General features: G+C 40.7%; 1 protein-coding gene across 1 annotated transcript in view; it reads right to left on the bottom strand.

Annotated features, from left to right (window-relative positions):
* Positions 1-4,758: 4,758 nt before the first annotated feature.
* arid3a (AT-rich interactive domain 3A) overlaps positions 4,759-21,053 on the bottom strand; it is a 41,832-nt gene continuing 25,537 nt past the window's right edge. The window contains exons 4-9 of the mRNA XM_075485645.1: positions 12,074-12,146; positions 10,507-10,690; positions 9,719-9,966; positions 8,895-9,182; positions 7,582-7,671; positions 4,759-6,583 (exon numbers count right to left, since the gene is read on the bottom strand). Of these exons, the coding sequence (XP_075341760.1) occupies positions 6,435-6,583; positions 7,582-7,671; positions 8,895-9,182; positions 9,719-9,966; positions 10,507-10,690; positions 12,074-12,146 (1,032 nt within the window). The 3' untranslated portion in view covers positions 4,759-6,434. The remainder of the gene's footprint in view (positions 6,584-7,581; positions 7,672-8,894; positions 9,183-9,718; positions 9,967-10,506; positions 10,691-12,073; positions 12,147-21,053) is intronic.

Below are 21,053 nucleotides of genomic sequence, written 5' to 3'. Positions count from 1 at the left end.
CGTTTTGTAGGGGTTCAAAAGTTGACAGTTACAGGTCATCTGGGCTTTTTGGTCTCCAAATAATCATGGAGCTTGATTAGTTTAATCAGGCTGCATAGATAAATAGAGCTGGCTGTAAGCTCAGCATGTTTCCTGATGACAAAGGAAGCATATATGGAGTGAACAGAGACTGAGACAGAGTCTGGCACCCTGTGAAATAATGGACTCCTGACAGAGTTTATAATGCACAAACTGAAACCTGTGGGATAAATATGACTTGAAAACCAGTCCAGTTCAAGTCTTTGTAAAAGATATTGTGGTCAGAGGTGTCAAATGCAGTACTGAGGTCCAATGGGACCAGTACAGAGACAAGACTACTGTCAGAGACCACGAGGAGATCATTAGTAACTTTAACTAATGAAGTTGATGCCAAGATACTTTGAAACTGTTCAGGTTAGATGTGTTGGTCCAAGACCAATCTAAAACACGTTGCTTACTCCTTTATTCTGCCACCCATCTGTACGTGCTGCTGGACGCACACTAATAAGATAAACATCGGATAAGATTGTAGATGAGTGAACATTTGGCTACAAAAGGCTGTCACACAGGACAATAAATAACCTCCAAAGCTTTGTTGACATTTAAGAAAGGTGATATTTTATTTATTTTCAGATTCAAAAAAAATTATTCACACAAACAAATATTGAGTAAATCGGCAAGAATTCCTCTTCACCCCTCAGAAAAACAGAAAACAAAGAAAAAAAAAAAACAACAGTTGCATTGCCCGCTGCCACTTCACGGTTGCCGTGGTTACCGGGAAACATCCCATTCATCAAGAATGTAATCATTTAAAGAAAAGGGAGGAAAAAGCACACATGAAGAGAGCAGACAGAAAAACTCGAAAACAGACCTGCCGTACTAACAGTGGTACAAGAAGCAGTACTTGTTGTCGTACTAGTAGTAGTTAGCTGTTGAACTGGGGGTTCCCTGGTGTTGGTGCTCAAATATACTGAACAGCAGAAGTGTCACAAACGTGTAACGGACAAGAGGGAGCCATCACGGTGTTCGAAATTAACCTAGAAATCAGAGTGAGACGATGTTTTGTTCGCATCCAGCAGAGTTAATAACAGAGAACAGTGTTGATTTTTAATCTGGAACTGTGAAGTTAATTTCGGACCCCGGCGCCCGTCCTTGCTCCCTCCTCCCGCTGAACAGTAACCTGAGTCCTCACTGGGTTAAATGCATCAAACTGGAGGTAGAGGTAGATTTTCCTGAGAAGTTGTAAGACACAAGAGACACGCCTTGTTTCTGTTCTGAAGATAGTGACAAGACACCTGAAGCTCCTCACACACACACACACACACACACACACACACACGTACATCACAGGCTTCCCTAAAATAATCACATTTCTTTTTTTTTTTATCGTCATCATCATCACCGTCGCTGTATTCATAAATCTGCTCTAGAAGTAATCTCGGTGTGCGCCTGAGTTGCTAAAGCATGTCAAAAAGAAAGCAAAGAAATAGCAAAAACAACCAATATAAACACGATATAATCCATAGCCCTACGAAGCAATATTTCAGAAATAATCTATTTAATGAATTTTAGTAATACAGGTTAATTCATACAATTGTCACAGCAGAAGGCATCTTGTTATTTTCTCATCATCGTTTTCCCTGCCCACAGTCCACCTGATGGAGGTCAAGTCAGTGATGAAGTCCAGTCAAAAAGGCCTGAACGCACATGCACCTCAACCCGTAAATGCTCCAGCTGAACGTCCATGTCAGCGGCATGTGGGAGCAGGAGCCGGAGTTAACTCTCCGTGCAAGATGCTCCGGACCAAGCAGGATCTCTACAAGTTATTTTATCTACAGCTCTGGTGGGATGAAAAGCAGCAGTATTTCAAGGGTTAATGATGTCCCTACGTTATAAATAGTTGACAGAGAGCGCACAAGCCGATCACAAGAGACTGAGGATTTGTGCGGATATTTATTGGTCTAGAAATTTACTTCAAAGACAAACAAAATGCACTTGCTAAGTCGTAGTTTTAGTCTGTACAACAGCATCAAACAAGCAGACTTGAGAAAGCAATCTAAGCTTTTAAACTGCATAACCACACAACAAAGATTTAACCCTGACAACAGAAGAAAGCCAAAGTCTTGTGCGAGCATCGACTCATGTAAGGATGAAAACCACCTGCAGGCTCAGTGAGAAGAACCGCTCACAGACAGACGCAGCACTCTGAAAGAAATAACAGCCTGAACCAAAACTCTGAATAAGTCCAGGTTTCACACAAGATGCTACATTGTTAGACTGGTCATTTTCACTGCTACACTGTTATCAGAAATCAGCAACTTCTGATGTGGAGGCTCCTGGCAGAATGACAGGATGGCTGGTTATTAACCAATACACTGACTTTCATACATCCTTCTTAATCAAGTCTTGAAATTCCTTCAAAAGGTGCTGACTCTGTAAGACAGCGAGTCTGGTTTCAGGAGTTTTAGTGTTTCTTGATCATCTGGATGCTGATTCAGAGGCTTTTACACCCCAACAGGCATAAAACCCTTTAAACACTGGGAGGATACGAGGATAAATTAAAATGATATATTTTCATTGAGGTAAATATAATATTTCAAGGCGTCCAACTCTTCTCCGTTTCCATTTAGGAAAACCTAACCGATTGTGCATCATAACAAAACATACCACTGAGGGGCGCTCTTACCAAAGAGCTGAGCCTTGAAGTGAGTCCCTCACCACTTGCATAACTAAAATGGTTATTGATTAAAGGTGAGAGTCACATTTAAGCTGATATCTGATTGTCTGTGGTTATCACAATCTCTTTCATAGTCCTTGTGAACCTGCATCAGCATCGTTTTGATGAGGTTTTCCTGCAGAGAAACAGCCTACAGCAGGATTCTCTGTTGTGGCGGAGGAGAAGCAATTTGCCAAAGCTTTAGTCCTTGAGGTAGAAACGGGGCTTGGTTGTGGTTGAAGGGATGTCGAGAGTGTTAAGAGGTATACAGTGTTGCCTTAATGTCTCCTGATTGTCGCTACCACGCAATTAAAAACATTCCAACCTTCCCTGAAAATGCTGCCATGCACACAGAGAGAAGAGCTGCAGTACCTCCACTGTTCAAATGCAAATATCTCACAGAAGCAGTCAATAGATATACAATAAACATGGATCGACTGAATGGGGGCAGGTGCTTGAATGTTGCCTTGGGGGCCAAGAGGTCAGAGGGTCAAATCTAAAAAAGGAAATGTTGATCCTTTAGATCTGGATTGATTGAATTTACTTTTCTCCAGCCGCCCTCCCCCCACAAACCTATGCATTCAGCTGCAGTGTGCCTCTATTTGATTGTCAGTCATTACCAGCAACTGTGACACCTGCAACTCAGAGAGGAAAAACACTGTGAGCCATCCGACTGACATACAAAAACATCGCTCTCCATCAGGATGCATGTGAGGCGCTTACACAAAGAACATGCCAGATTCAAAGACATTTTCCTTTTTCCTGGTATACCATTGTGTAGAAAAAAAACAGGATGTTTCACACCTCCATTTCCAAATAAACTATCATTAAATGTTTAAGGAAAAAAAAATAAAAAATCAAACAGCCTGGAAATACACCAGGACAAAAAATATAAAGAGAACTCTGGCAAGAAAGTTTTAGCTAAAGCAAATGTACCCGCCTCTGTTTCCTAGGCTGGAAAAGTCTTTCTCAGTGCTACAAAGTCTTGAGGATTGAGCGTCTCTCATCATATACATAATGCAAGTGCTAAATATCAAAATATAATAGAAAGAAAATGGAACCCCACATGAAGCAGTGAGCAGAGTAGCAGACTTTCCATCTCTTTGGCCTTGGAGTTCACTGATATGCATGTGCTCATGCTAATAAGCTACCTTTAAATCACATATCCAGAATATATTACATCTAATGTTAATTTAAAACACATGCGTATTTGCTTAGAGGTAAAACTTAGGAGAAGAAAAGCAGTATATATAATTTTTACATGTTGCGTTTCCCTAAAAGTTCATTCAATTGGTAAAACAATTTACAATTTAACAGTAGCACACAAATGTTTCTACTGGTTAAATGTAAAGATGCCTTCATCGTCTGCTGTTCAAATGTCAAAATCTTACATTTTTCCAATTATATGTTCTTCAAAGAACCGTGTTCGAGATTAGAGTTCATACAATATTTTAAAATGTTTCTCTTTTATGTGGCAGTTCAATCCTCTGAGCTCTTTTACTATTTTACTTTGCTTAAAAAATAGCATTCTGATGACAGTATGCCCCTTTACTGAGTATGGAGAGCACTTTTCAAAAGTGACCAGTGTTTTTGTAGCAGCTGGTGGTGATTTCACACTGAGAAGCGAGCCCAGAATCAAAGCCACGACAGCCATCTGGTGATATTTGACAGGAACAGTAAAAACTGATTAGACGGAGGTACTGCGCGCTCTCTGGTCATCTCATGCTGTGTTAAGGCCTCAAAACAGAACCCACGGACAAGGCCTGATTTACTTCCTATCGTGAGTAGGAACGAGGCTGCTTGGCATGGCTGTGGGGTCGGGGAGGAGGGGGAGGGGGGGGAGTAACAATCTTTAACAGCCAGTCCAGAGAGGTAACACAGGTTAAAGTTCAAAAAGCTGAATGATTGATCTGCTTCAAAATGCAGAGACGCAACTACTTATGAAGTGACATGGTGCCTCCTCCGTCATAAATCAAACTGAGAGTTGCACAAACACTTTGACACAAGAAACACACAGCCACAGATTTGATTACCTCTCAGCTCATATTATCAAAAGATCCAATTAAGCAACAGCTGCACAGTCAGAGGATCACAAGACATTCTCTGCTCTATCCTCAATAGGTGGTGAGCTGGTCACAAGGAGACCCTGTCCACGCCACAGCTCCGGATAAGAAGCACTTGGATCAGAAGAAGCACTATATCATGCAAAACACAAAGCCGAACCAAAAAAAATTAAAGCACCTGTAATCCATAATACATTACAAAAAGAAAACGACTTGACAAAGATGAGCTGAAATGCCTGTCAGGTTTCTTCTGAGGCCCAAATTGTGTCACCTGACACCTGATTGTCCATGTGAGTGTGTCCACATTAAGAAGGATTTAGTGGACATGCAACTTCTGTGAATTTAAGACGGGCAATCATTTCCTTTCTGATTGGAGGGTTTTCATCTACAAACACACGCATGCATCTGACCTTAAGACAATCAATCCACAAGAAGGCCAAGTCAGAGTAAAGATAAAACGTATCCTTCCACTAACAAAGGGGTGGAAAAGCATTACTCTGTCCAGTGTAATAGAAGACAGCGGGAAATTGTACAAAGCAAAGAGACACCTGAGAACAATCATGAAAACTTGTGTTATCCCCATTAAGTATGAACGCTGAACGGAGCTCATTTTAACAACTGACCTTACTCCTACAGGGAGCCATTCTGAACACCAAGCTTGACAAACTACCTGCAAGACTGGCATAGATACGTTCTGAACTGGCCTTATGTCAATAAACAGGAGTGGATTTTGGATACATATTAGCCAGCTGTCTCTAGAAGAACAAGCACAAAAGAAATTCAAGAGTTTTGTGCCAGAGCCTACCACAGTAAGTCTAGTTGGGCCCTAATAGATCCTCGCAGATCCCTCAGATTCTCAGGACACCCTGTGGCAATGATATGACACGCATGTCATTGCACAACCAGAGCTGAGACCTGCATTAGACTTCTTCTCCCACAGAGATCCAAAATGGCTGCCATGTGAATAAGGTTATCTGGTTCTACAGAAAATGAGGTCACAACCGTACATCGTTATATGCCCTGAAGAAACAACACATACCTTTAAAGCTTTTCTGATTACAAATAGAGGATATTCAAACTTCTTTTTAATAGAATTCTAAATATATAGATTTTTCTCCTGCAATGAGAGAATTGTTAAAGATTTAAACGATAAAACACAATAAAGAGAATAACAATAATGATAATAATGACAATGAAAAATTCAAATAAAATAAAAAAAAAATCTCTCCTCTTGAGGATAAAAACATTATTGTCAGTCAGTAGCTGTGTTTGTGTGTGTAAACAATGCCTTAGCCTTCCTAGTTATTAACTTCTCTGTTGTTCTCCAATAATCTGTACATCTATGCAGAAATAAATAATTCACAGATTGTGCACACGTTATAGTTTAGCATATACTGGCTCTCAGTTGGGATATTTCTTTTCAAAATCCTTTTTTTGGCGATGAACAAAAGAGGTGAGTTTGTGAGAGAAAACCTGAGATAGAGTACTTCAAGTGAGCTGATGTTCACTTTTGTCTTTCTGTACTGATGATGGTTTTGCTCTTTTTTTTGGCATAGATGATATAGAAAATGAGGTTGCTTTTTGGCTTTTCTTAGCGTGGTAATTAAAAAAAAAAAGGTGGAAAGGCTGGGAGTTTGTTAAGACAACGGGTTGCTGGAGGCTGAGGTAGGTGTGTTCTGCTGCTGCTGCTGTGGAGCGACGCGACTGCTGACGGCCTTGTTGGAGAGGGACGATGCAGACGCACCGGATGAGGCTGACCCTGTCGCTGCCTGAGCAAAAAGAACGCCTAGACAGACAAAGATATGAAGAGGACCAACAGTTAATGTTAGAATATGAGGCGCAGCAGTTTAACTTAATCTCCGTTTTAGGAAACCCTTTTGAGAGTATTCACACATAATCACGGTAGTTAGCCTTATTTGGGAGAAAGGCTGATAAGCTGGCCGAAATAAACTGCATTTTTCAAGTTAAATAATTATTACATTATGTGCTTTTTCATCAATCTAATAGCTCTCAGCAGCTGATTGCGATCTTTGTTCAAATAACTATATTTTTATTCTACATCTTCTGCTGTAACCATAAATAACACAGAAGTGTACAGTGGCATCTGTCTGCATAAGTCAACAGTAGTTGAAAACATGAACGCAGCACTGGCAATCAGCATTTTTTTAAAACCAGTGTCAAACACTAGGCGCGCCAATAACAACTTTTACTATTAGCCTCAAGAGAATTGACCAAATATCTCTAGATCTTAAAAAATTTTGAGATGAGAAAAAAGCCCTAAGTTTGCTGAATCTAATTTTAGATAATGAAGGATAAGTTAAAACTTTGTCTGGAGTTTCCAATGGTGGTGCTGGACTTTGGTCATTTGCGTAAAGTAGGCTAGACCTCATCTTCATTGAAATGAGGAATGGTCAACTTGACACAACACTGACAGAATTCACTCTGTGTCTTTTAACATAGATAATGACTGGGAAGCGGGTAAATGATACTGTGGACATGGGCCAGCACAAACCCTTGTTTTAAAGGGTTATGTGATTTAGAATAAAAACCCTCTAGAGATGCTTTTTAGCATAGCCAGTTTAGCTGTTTACACCTGTTTCTAGTTTTTCTACCAAACTGAGCTAACAAACGTGAAGGTTTAGCTCTGTTCTTAATGTGCATATTTTATTATCTTGACTCCCAAATCTTTTTTACTCTCCCTAAAATCAATTTGCAGGGTGTGTTAATCAAGAAGGAAGGAGGTGATGAGCTGTTCATCTTGTACCACATGACAGAGGTACTCACCAGCGTACACAACTCCATTGAGCTCCACTGACATGCTGATGCTGCTTGTGCCGTTGGTGGTGAGGTTCAGAGCAGAATCTTGTCTGCCATCTGTCAGGAAGACAATAGTTGTGGTTTTTTTAGACTTGATGACTTCCTTAATCTCTCATAAAACAAAAGAGAGCAAGTACAGAATCATTTCTCATGGGACAAGCCTCACTGTGTATGAATTCTTCAAAAGTGTCCATAAGAACATTTCCCAGAATTCACCTGTATCATCACTTACTGAGAAATAGCTTGCGTGTACCATCAGATAGACGGCATGTGAGACGAACCCTGCTATAAGATCAAAGAGTCTGCACGCAGAAGGGAATCCCCGCAAAGACAAAGACACATTTACCATATGTATGCATGCATGCTGCTTCTATAAGCTAAACAGGTCAACATATAGGCCTGCTGAGGGTTACTTCCTCACTGTAGGGTGCTGTGGTTTGGTGAGATAACAAGAGTGTATTGAGATATTAACTGTCGCAAAGCGGGAAAACAATGATGCAGCTGTGGTATAGGAATACACAGGGGATTTTTTTTTTTTTTAAAGCTGCTTATAGATTGTAGTAAGAGCTAAATTAATGTTAATTGGATGTAAAGTCAAGACACAGAGCAGAACAATATTTGAAATAACTTCAGATTTTTCTTCTCTGATATGCCGGTGTAGCTCTAAGAGAAGATACTCCACACTGATTAATATTCTGAATTTTGTATACATAAACAAGCATTCCCAAAATGATAAAGACAGCATTCTGCCGTCTCTTCTAAAACCCATCTACCTGGTACCCTTGGGCAATGTGGCCTTGTCAATAATTACCGGGGGTTACATCTTAATCTATGTCTGTCCAACCAAATGACGTTGATCCTATCTGCTGTGACCTGGCTGTCACACTCACGGAAATAGGTATCAACTTTTTTAAATGTGACTATAAAAACATCAATGTTAATTAAATAAATAAATTTAAATCAATTAAATAAATCTACTTTTATCAACACTGGGCATTTGGACGTCCCTTGAAAGTCAACATGTATCTAAAAAAAAACTAAAAAAAACTTATTAACAAAAATCAGTTGCGTTCCGTCTTGTAGATCTTTGGAATCTCAGATTCAAAGAAGCTTCTTCTTGGTTTCATCTAACGCTGATTAGATAAAAGAGGAATATCCTGAAGTTAGAGGGCAGCATAGACTTCTTTGGCTGGTAAGAACATAAAAATCATGTCTGACTGGTCGTGTTGTTCTTCTCACGTTGGCTGAATGTATCAGAACCTCCACTGAGCGTTCAGTACCTTGACTGTTGATGCGGATGTTCATAGGTATCTGAGCGGTCATGGCTAGCAGGTTGTGTTGCAACGCTCTCTGCAATAGTCGGTGGTGCTCCTCCGCCGGCAGCGCCATCTTCTTCTCTGGTGGCTCACCGGCCTCCAGCTTGTCCCTCAGCTGTTCCAGAGCTGCCATCTGAGCCGCCATCGCTGCCTGGGCTGCCGCTGCCTGCACAGCAGCCACTGAGTGACTCGCTAAGGCTCCCGGTGGCAGACGGGCCATGCTGACCCCTGGGAGCGGCTGGCTTCCCTCCTCTTTTGGCCCGGACCGAGAGAAAAGGGGGAACATAAATTCAAATGTATTCATACACAGCAATATATGATAATGTCATCCTGGACAGATATAAAAGGTGTCTAACCCTGACCAAAGTGACAGATAGACAGCAATATTGATTTGGCAGGAAATCAAATGTGTTGCTATTTCTTAAATCGTTTTACATTTTCTACGCAAGTATAGGGTTCACTATATCTGATTTCTAACAATCAATGCTTGGCACTGGACCCTCATCCTAACTTATCCTCTGGCTTCTTCTTTAAGTAACTACAAACATTCAAGAGAAAATGGTAAATTAATTTGAAAATGATGCATACAAGTTTGAAAGAGTTTAAATTTTCTTTACCAATGGGAACCCATCTTCTTGAGTATATTGTGTTTGTCAAACTAAACAGTCATAAAAACTTTATGTAACATTTGTCTCCTGTATATTGTGAAACAACATAAGTCATTCAATAATTTGATAGACTCTTGTCTATCAATTTCAAACGATATTTCCTATTGTGATATTTCCCACCTTTCTTGATCTTTTGGATGGGGGTCAGCGAGGCCCCATTGCAGCCCACTGACAGTCCCACACTAGGCGTGGAGATCTTCGGCGAGGACAGCATGGTGGGTGTCCCGTTGGGTGAGTAAGTGAAGAGGGAGCTGCCAAAGCTCTGTCGTCGACCTTCCCGTCGATTACTGTCAATGGCTGCCTGAAGCTCGTTGGGGTTGCTCAGACCTCTCTTATCACATTCATATGGGTACAGGTACTTCATGTATCTGCAGCGGGTTTAAATGAAAGGTTCTTATCGTGAGAATTTACAGTGATGAGTGCCTGAGACATATAACTTCAGTATAGAGTTGGAAATGAATACTAGCTCCAAGCACACACAGACAAGCCTCCTTCCTGTAAGAGGAGATTAAGAGGAGATCTGATCTGATCTTTTGCTAACTAGGATTGAGAACATCCTGCAGTCTCAACCTACAGCAGGAAGTTACTTCAACACACAAGGGTTCATTTGTAAAACAAAGCAGTTGTTGACATTTGATAGCCAGCATTTCCACAGCTGCGAAACACTGAAGAGAACAAGGATTAAAGGTTATAGCTTTGACAGTTAAGGCTACCTTAAGTTATAAAAACTTGACTTATGTTGATCCCCATTGTGGCATGGTAAGAGTTAACAGAACTGTCCAATGAACAAGTTACACGTACTTTTGTTTGAACTAACATGGGGAATCCAAACAAGCCAAACATAACAATGCAACCAGGTAACCTTTTAGCCTAAATTCAAATCAAAGGAAGAGGGTGTGTGTACTGACTGTGTGCGGAGGGTGAAGGCTGCACTGGTGATTGAGGTAGGCAGGTTAAGTCCCTTGGTGATCTCCCTCCATAGCTTCTTGTTGATGACCTCAACCAGGCCGCCCTTCTCTGTCACCAGCCGGTAGAGCATGTACAGATCCAGGACCTGTTTGGCCATGATAGGGATACGGTTCACAGGGGTTCCTGCAAACACACACACACACAGAGGGGAAAGGTCAAGAGAGAAAGAATACCACCATGAACTACCAATAATAGAAAATAAGGGAAAAAACAGTAATGCTTCAAAAAAAACATTTTTTTCAAAAAACCCTTCAAATGAGGGAGATACTGTCCTCCGATAAATACAGAAACCAGAGCTCTGTGGGCTTCACTGAACCCAGGCTATCAAAACTGGAGAATAGACACCAGGAGCAGACTCAGATAACCATCTGATGCAGGAAAGACTTACATTTTTTTCTGGATGTTTTGATCATAATTAAGAGAACAATTACAATTGTATCAGTAAGATTTTATTGTGTTTTACAAACTAGATAAACCAGCATTTTCCTTGCTGATGTAACCAGGATGTCCTATTGTCTTCGGATAAGAAAAGATGCAACCACAGCTTAACAAACAACAAGTGCAGAGCAAAATTCCTTCGGATAAATCCTTCTCAACACCTACAATTCTGCATCAATCTATAGGTAACTATTTGAAATTGTAAAAATTACGCTTGAATTAAATTTTGTATTGATTAGTTGGCCATGAAAACCCATTCTTCATTCACTTTTTTATCTTAATATATCCACTGCAACGCTAACTGACAGTAAATACAGTTCAATGAAAAATAGAACTAATCAATATAATCCTCACTTTGCGTCCAACATTAAGATGGACCAGTTATCGGTATGGCCTACAGATGGTGCTCTCAGATTCTCAGAGCAGACTTGGCAGACCCACCCACTGGCAGCGGCTGACACTGTAAATATCTTGTTCTAGTGTTTCAGTTGTGAGCACATGTCTGTCGTCTGCAATGTCAGTTAAGGCCCCCTGATGTGATACTAAAGCCCACCTGTGACATCGACAGGGTTTCCTCAGAGGAATCGTGTCAAAACGGCTGCTTGGTGTTAGGATACAATTCCCTCAGTGGAAGAATAAGCTGTCCAGATGAGGAGAAACAGCAGTTGCTAGTGCATTTGATTGTGTGTAAGTATGTGTGGTATTTGAAACATGGGCATGATGGGAGGGTAAGCCAATACATCCCCAGGCATTGATACAACATGTACCTTCTAGTTATAGCCTGGGAACGACGAGTTGGTGTGTTACCAAGAAGCAATCATCTCTGAAATGAATAAAGACCCCACCCAACACAGTGAAAGATGAGTAGATGGTGCTGTGTCATATGTCAGAGAGAGAAGGGGGAGGGTGATCATCCTCTTCATACAACTATTAAGAGCTGCCTATGGCACTGGCTGGGGATAAACTTGGGAGATATAACAAGATAAGAGTTGGAATGGATAGGGTGCACTTCAATATCAGTCAGAGTTAGTGGGGTTTTCAAAGATCCACATATGTGCACTTACGTACCCCTTTTTTGCATGAAGCTGAAAAGGTCGTCGAGAAACTCTTTTCTCTTTGGGTCTCCGTCCAGTTCATACAGCTGTGGAGACAAAGAAGAGGGAAACAAAAACATGAAAGGTCGACAACAACCAAACATTGGATGTCTGAGATAAGAGTGTTCTACCATCACAACATCAGTTTCAGCACGCAAAGATGCATCCAATAGTTGACGGAAAACTACGTCAATGAAAGCCCAGTAACTATGACAACCAGTGCCATGATGGGTGCCAGTTATTTTTAAAAAAGCAAAGAAAAACAAAGCTAATCTAAACAATGACATGGACAGTTATCCTTGAAGATCAGTTGCCTGACCTAAGAAGAGTAGACCAGTGTGGCTTGATGAGAACCTGATGTGGTTCCAGCTGCTGGGGGGGCCCCGGGCTCCGGAAAGTTCAGTGAAAGTTAGCAGTAAAAGTGAGGCGCCCGCTCAGGGGAGTACAGTGGGGCCATTGAGCCTGTGGTTGTTTTTTTTCCATTCACTGTGATGGTGAGATATCTTGTTAGAGGTCTGCCTACTGATGTCACACTCAGTGTTAACATTTTCTCTTTCTTATGTGAGTGAGAAACAACACGGCTTCAGTATCTTCACACTTCAATTGGGGGTCTACAGTCCCGGAAACTGGATAACAGTACTGACAACATCACACAGCAACCAAGTGAGGTCATTTAGTTGTGAAAGACAATGTGCAACTGGGCTCCAACAAACAAAACCACAGAAAAAAAGGAGCCAGTCGTATTATTACTACATCACAACAGCCCACAGCGAGCAGCCAATGCACTGCAATGCCTCATGTTGCACACTCCAGTTCATAGCATTTGATATCTCTTCAAGAAATCCCTGACCTCAACACAATGCTGATGTAAATTAGAAAAATAGTCAGCCACTTCTTGTTTTTGTGATGGTGAAATGCATGGATTTTGGACTGTTGATAATATTGAGATTGTCATGCTAACATAACTGTAGGACAAACCATACCTCACAAAAAAGTAATGAAGAAGAGTTCCTGATGTTGACAGCACCAGAAACCAGCCAAGATGCATGCCATACTGGATGTATTCCCTCACAGAGTCCTAGCTTTTAAGGCTATCCTTCGACAGCACTTACAAGGTTCTGTGTGCCTGGAGGAGTCTAATAGAACAAACTCCCTTCTCATGTGATCCCTTACCGAAAGCTGCACACTGAGACTGAATCTGACTTCAGAATGATTCTGGCACATCAGTATAAACTGCAATTTACAAATGAATACCTACATTTTCTTTGAGGACCGGCTCAGTAAAACTGAAAATGAAAGGCTTGTCGTAGGATGGCATATGCAGTGGCTTCTTACCACTAACAGACTGTCCCTCACTGTGGCATTCCGCCCTCATTAGTGACACCAAGCTGCCATAGGATCTTATTTTCTAGTGGGCAGAGGGGGGGGGGGGGGGGACTGTTGGGTGGGGGCTGTGGGACCAAAGAGGGTTGAGGTGGATGTTGTGGTGGGGGGATGCCAACTAATGTAGAGGCCTGCTGGAGGCAAATGGGGGGTTTTAATTACAGGATGCATGCATTTTGTGAAGTGCCGCACCATAAATCTTAGAAATTACCCCCTCCTCGGCTCCCATCCCCCATGTTGCTTTATTTGCTCCCTATCCCTCTTTCAGTCTCCCTGTCCTAATCACACCAATAAATATTTGCCTTGTGGTGTGGTGGGAGTGATCTGATCCCAGTCCTTCGGCCCACAAGATGCGGCGACAGAGCACGGAGTCATATGCTACTGGCTAGAATGCATGAAACAGTGGATGCTATCCTCCTAGTCCTCTTTCTGTGGACGGTTAAAGCTGTGGTTCTCATGTGATGATTTGTCATTCACAGCAATTCTAAAAGACTTGTAACTGTAAATAAAAGGCAGCATGTTGATTAGTGTCGGCCACTGAAGGACCGGCTACCAATAGTGAAGCGTGAACTGTTTTAACACTTCACTATAAGCGTACTATAACTATAACCTCACCCCATGGATATCCAGTTTCAAATCTCTTTCAGTGTTTACAGACACGTGCATTGTGTCCTGCTTTGTATTAATGAACATGTGACAATAATCTTAATTCTTTTATTTGTCACCTTATATGTATTCTTTAATAAAATCATTGTATAAGACAGCCTCCTCATTTGCATAATGCAACATACACGTAAAAACAAACAAAGAGAAATGTAGAAGGCCAAAATGTCAATTTATTTCACATTCTATACACTCATTATTGCGTGGATAAAATGATGTTTGCTTGATATTAGTAGCATTTATTGACATGTTGATTTTTTATGAAATAATTTATATAAATTATATCGCATTTATTTAATTGTTTTTGCCAGTTTAGTCTTCTATCGTCTTATGTTTTGATCACCTCTAATCCAACATTTTTCGTATTTCTCAAGGTTTTCCTGCGAGAACCTGAGTTTGGATTATGGTAACCACATTAGATCTTGTTAAATGGCACAGCAACATACTGAAATACTTAACTTTAATCTCGAAATTTCTTAAAAATGGGACAACAAATTATGCTGAGGTCTGTGACGGCACATGAAATATTGGTATGCACAATCAATTCCAACAAAGACTTGGCTTGAAATAAGAAATTGCCTTTTGATTATAATTGACCATTGATCTATACATAAATATTCTTATGCTCAGTTATAGCAACAATTGACTACAATAACGACTTATTGATAATTATAAGTTAAATTAGAGGACTCCAGTTTGAATAAAATCAAATAATTAAGTCGGTTTTGAACCTTAAGTCATGATTGCATTTCAATTTCAGAACTACTTGCAACACTGTTAGTTAATGATGAAAATGTCAGAAGGAAACAGATTAACAAATAAATAACAAACAGGTTACAAATTCTTGTGATTGTTTATCTTGATTGGCAGGCTAGACTGTGTTCTGTTACTGCATCCCCCATATGAAAGGTATTACCTCCTTAGGCAAGACCCCCTTACCCTACCAGTGTAAGTCGCTTAGGATAAAAGCATCTTCCAAATGCATAAACTATAAACTATAACTACTGGTAAAAGGAAGCATTGTTGTCATTATTACTATAATTTTATTATTATTGCTATGAGGAAATATTACCTAAGCAGCCTATGTAAATGCGAGAGGCACTAAACCGTGTGTGTGCAGCAGTATAATGCAATGCAACATATGATTCTAAACACGTTGACGTGGGCTTGAAGAGAAGCTGTTCATGGAGCATTATGGAGACGGAAGGAGTCGGAAGGTTTCAATTCTGACTAACTGCTGCAGAATTGACATCAGCAGAGTGGGATACCTGACTGACTGAAAGCAGACACCGAAGATCCAGTCCAACTGGCAAGACCACTGCCACACCACACCCCTCACTATATCTCTGTTATGTCTCTCTCATTCACAGTATATGCTTTATCGGCCTCTCTATCTGTTTTCTTTCTGTCCTTTCCATTCCCTGCTCTGTTTCTCCATTTGTCCCTCAACTCCTATCAGCTTTGCTCTCGTTCTGTTTGTCTCTGGCCCTTTCTCAGTTCCATGTATGTAATCCTTGTGTACATTATAACTCCCCTGCCGCTGCCACTACCACCCACCAACTTACATACAGACTTTTATCAGGCTGACATGGGTGTGGTCGTCATAGGTTTTTTTTCATGTCTATAGTGTATGCGCAGGGACGGGGGCCCCTCCTGGATTAAAGCTCTGCTAGTCAGATAAACAATAAGAAACTAGATAGATGACAAGAAACTGGGCCAACTGGTAACACAGGGATCACGCCCCTTGATTAAATCCTGTGCAAAAGAAAAAAGAAACACTCAGGGTTTTGATCTTTTAAGTCACAAAACACAGATAAAGTTCATAAACTATATGATTTGGTTAGGAGTTAAATAGATCTACTTGCAGTAGTAGGATAAGAATTATCATCACAAAGAGTTTTGAGGGGATTTCTTATGTGTGCTTAAGAGGAGAGTACAAAGTTAACCAAATGCTGCCTAGTTAGCTGCTTCAGAGGTAAATCTTCAGATTTCACAACCTCAGATAAATAATTATTTAGCATTCGACTGTTGTCTGATAGTTTTTCAGCCAGGCTTTGTATGTAGGTCAGCGACAGGCCGTCTGTAGATAAATTGTAAACAGACCTTATACTGCAAATAATCAGTAACCAAAGAGCAACCTCAAAGGCAGTGGCAGTGACGGTAGGTAACAGGATGTAAGTGTGTGAGCGTGTGTGTATGTTTGGGGGAGGGTCACTCAACCATTAATGCAAATGGTTGTAAGTCGTTCTGGCACACTAGTGTCACGTAGCACACAACAGAGCCTTTGCAACTAAAAACCAAAACTAAGGAGTTCAGGGTATCGCCTACATGCTCCCTTACACCTGCCAATTACCATGAGCTGAGGCTAGTACGCACATATAAATGTGTACGCACCTGTAGACGCACAACAGGCCGAAGCAAAAAGCATGACTGAAACTCTGTTTTCCCCATTCTGTGTACAAGTCATGCTCTCAGTTTTAGGTCTGCATGACTTCTCCAGATTATTTTAAATGTCTGACCTAAATTCAGTTGCTTTGAAAGTAATTGTTCTGGTAGAACTGACTTCTAACATGCGGTGAAATGTCTGCGTGGACAACTGATGCACATCCAGGTCTTAAATATGAGTGCTGGGTGTCTCTGGTTTGGTTATGTTACCACAGGAAACAAAGGAAGCCAGCAAACACTACTTAGCTACATGTGATTACACCTCTTTTTTTAAGATCAGAGTGATAACTTCTGGGTGTGTTTTGTTCTGTAGTTTGCTTATGTGCTTTATTCAGTGAAAATATTTGTGGTGGGTTTTTTGTTCTTATATGACTGAAACCAAGCTTAAACCAAGATCAAAACCCCTATTACCCAATGCTGAGGGAGCAGTTTCCCAACATCATATTAATCCAAGTCCTTCAGTTAATTTTTTCTCATGAAAGAGATTAGTATGAACTTGTTTTCTCTCTACATTGCCTTGCCTGACTGGAATGGAAAAAATGCTGTTCTCTGCTAAGGCTGTGTTTAAGCATGACTACATCAGATTAACTCTGCTAAACTGTGATGTGAAAAAATAGATGCTAATGAGAGGTGGACTGCCTCACAAAAGGATTTTTGTGAGGTTGAAATGAACTTAAAAAAACTTCTAAATGTAAATGCACACATTCACAGAGGGGAAAGGAGAGCAGGGAGAAGGGTTGAGGGGGGACACATGAACACATGATCAGCCATATTCAAACACTGCATTGTTCCAGGCCAAAGCCCCTTTCCAACTGTCATTAATGTACGGAGCAAACACAACCAGTCAGACAGGATCGCTCCACAATGCACTGTCATGATGAAAATGTAAAGTTCCTGCATGTAAACTTTTTAGTCCCACATCGTAACACTCCACCAATGTACTTCACCACATAGTAAAGTTACAGGTGTTTCATGAAATGAATATGAATGAGGACAACATGACATTGGATGTGTATTACTCATGTCCCTTCGTGCGTTTTTTCAGTACTTTGCCACACCAGGGGATGTTTGTTATTCTGATGTGAATATGCAATGGATGAAGCTAACAACTATTTTCCTCATCACTTAATCTGAAACCTCTCTTGAAGCCATATAGATGTAATTAGTCTGTCGTTTCGTTGCAGAAAATGAAGCTGCACTGAACACCAGACGAGGTTAAGACAAACTTGAATCGTGGTTTGTAATTACAGCTAATCAGCTCCGAGTTCAAGTAAGTGGGGTCAAAGCAAAAACAAAGTTTCTTCTGTATACAGAAATCATTTCCATGAGTGAGCTTACATGCAAACCCATAAGTCAGTTTTAGCGCAATGAAGGCAATATTGTGAGTATTGATGCGGTTATCTGATTACCATAATCACAGTAAGGTCCTCTGACAAAGACGTGAACACAGCCAGAATGCTGCCGTAACTTATTTCTATTTTAGGCAGCTGAATGTCTTTTCTCTCTAATCAAAGGATGCAGTTTAAGGTCACGACACACTAAGACACCCAAGAAGCCTGATTTATAAAAACACACTGTGGTGCATTTGTAATAGAGGAAATGGGAAGACGCTGGGAGTAACCAAATATAACTATATCTTTATATTTCTATGTATATTGAGTTAAGATAATCAGCTTACAGGTTTTGCAGAGAAAGAGATGGACAAGAGAAGTCATCTGCACAAATATTAGACTACCAGAGAAGTCATTGCTGACTCTGACTACTATTAATGTGACTAACTTGATAAGGTGCTGGTGGGAAAGAAAGTCATGAATAGGACACAGATTTCTTTTCTTAATCTCTTTGTTCTGCTTGACAAAGACATAAAAAAGAATCGAATTCCTGAAGTGTTCTTGTTTTTCTTTCTGTGTGTTGTTCAGAACTCTGTTTTGCAACAGATTTTCCAGCGATCAGCTGCTAATCAAACAATGTAAGCAGAACTGTGACATGTGCGTCTCCTGTGGACAGAGTTTGGCTGTCTGTGCCCGTTTCATTGTTTATTCTGACAATGGGCTTACCACGCCATTGAATTTTAAAAATGAAAATGCAGAAATGTTCAATTCATAACTTCATACATGTCATAAGAAACTGCTCACAGTCTGTTTTGCTCTTGGGAAAAAGGAATAAATCTAGATACACGAATGACGCATATCTAGTCTCACAGTAGCTGAAAATGTATGAGAATGTAAGCTGACACAGAGGGGTTGTCACAGCCCTCACTCATGAAAAGATACACATTTCATGGCTTTTCAGGCTATTGTGAAAAGCCATTCAAGGAAACAGGAAAATCACCAGTTGAAACAAATAAGATGACATGACTAAAAAAAAGCACAAAACCAACAGCAAATTCTTTACATAACTTTCCAAACCCGTTTAGCTTGATCAACCATTTAGATCTATCAGTGTAATATGTATATCATGTAGTTTCCGTGCATCTAAAGAGTACATCTTTTTAAAGGTATACAGATAAAACCTACTTATATAAAACCTATTTTTGTCCCGAACAGTTATAAATCAGTGGAAATTAGCCATCCCTCTTTACTTTGGACTGATATCAGATTTCTTGCCTGTGTGCTTCACCTTAAACTGGAACATCACTTCCACAATCCAGTCAGGTGACAGAGCTGACAGCAGCGTGACAGAAACTGCTCTGACATGTCTCCATAAACTGACATCTTTAATGAATCCATCTTTGTCTTCTCTGGTCACAGCCCTGCCCTTCCCCATCCCCCACAAACACACAATTAACAGCAACAACAGAGCTGTCGCTCTGCCGAGGCTCTGAACATTGCTTTATTGACAGGCAGAATCAAACACATCATAATCCTAACCGACTGGCTGACCTCATGAATTCAACTCTATCGACTGTGGATGAGAGGCCAGCAGCTTTGCCGACGCAAACAACTCCGCTGTGACTGACTGTAACTGATGCAGTTTTATCTGTAACAGTCACATTTGCCCGCAAAATGACTGAAAAAGATAAGCAAGTTAGAAAAAGAAAGCACGAATGAAACAGTTGCAGTTTGCACAGCACTTGTATAAAACCACACGCTTGAATGTGCCAACTGTGGCACAAAACCAAAGGGGCAATGATTCATAAATACGTCGCTGCTACCATTTTTAATACGGCTGATAATAAATAAAGGACTCAGGAATTTATCAGTCACTTTCATGGCTAAAATATTTTGGCGAATGAGGTACACTTTTGAATTCTATCCTGGTTTGTTATTAAAGATTTCAAGCCTCTCTCTCAATTCTAATTAGAGCAGAATAGTAGAATATAAAAATGATTATATACACAACATAGGATTTTCATACTATGATTACTGGATATACAATATCCGCTTTTGACTTAACAAAAAGTCGCGAAAACCAGCTGATGAACACCGCATAATAAATCCCAATGAGCACAATGCAAAAATGACATGTGCTCCATTCCTTCCTGTCACGGCTTGGGGATTTGGATAAGAATCAGAAATAGCAGCAAGTTTTCCCAGGGCTCTCCAGAGTCTGATGTATGTTCTAACCACACTGCTAATGAGTAGTATCATGATGAATGATGTCCAAACTGGGTGAGGCAAAGCTGAACAGAGGGAGGGGAAGTGGGTGTAGCAGCAATTTAAGACCATAAAGTGTTGTGTGATGCCACACACTTTATTTCACAGAATCACATCTTTATACAAGACAGATCTTTTAAAATAACCTTCACCCAAAATAAAGAAAATGTCTGACCTAGATAATGATCTAATGAGAGTCTGTGTGAAAGATGAAGGTATTCATTCAGCGCCAGAACAGATTGTCTTGATATGGTTTGTCTGAATGCAGACAGATGGAGACAGAGATAGCAGACCAGCCGAAGTTTCAGAAGGTAGTTTGTAATGGAACTTTTATACAAACACGAGTCAGACAAAGTTTTGATCTTGCCTGGGAGGACTAAAAATGGCCTTTCTGCTATGCTGCTGCTCCTCAATATGGATTGCCTTACTGTGTGGGGGGGGAGGGCCTCATGGTTGGGTGCATGCGCTGCCATTCAGAGTGATGGATGGACAGGGCAACGGGTTTAATGGTTAACAACAGTGACCTTAAAAACATATCTGGCCCACCCAGGCCCATGCAAGGCAGATAGCTGTCCATGTGGCTCATAAGAGACTGAGATGTAGTGGCCACGTGGCCAAACCCGCTGCAGTCAGTATGTGGATGAGCTGCAATTTGACCTGAAGCTAGCCCTGGGCTGGTCCTATACCAGGAGCAGCAGTCCATCTTCCTCTTTAAGCATTTACAGATATATCTTCGGGAAGAATGGGAAAGATACACATTAAATCCATGTTTATAAGCAAGCATGTTCCTGTTTGGACAATAGCAGGAAAACATATAGTGTGTATGTTTCTCCCTCAACATAATAGGCCGTCTTCACTGAAAACATG

This window comes from Odontesthes bonariensis, chromosome 15 (genome assembly GCF_027942865.1).
Source record: "Odontesthes bonariensis isolate fOdoBon6 chromosome 15, fOdoBon6.hap1, whole genome shotgun sequence".
NCBI lineage: Eukaryota > Metazoa > Chordata > Actinopteri > Atheriniformes > Atherinopsidae > Odontesthes > Odontesthes bonariensis.
Note: the sequence above shows the minus strand (reverse complement) of the source record. Positions and strands in the feature narration are given on the sequence as shown.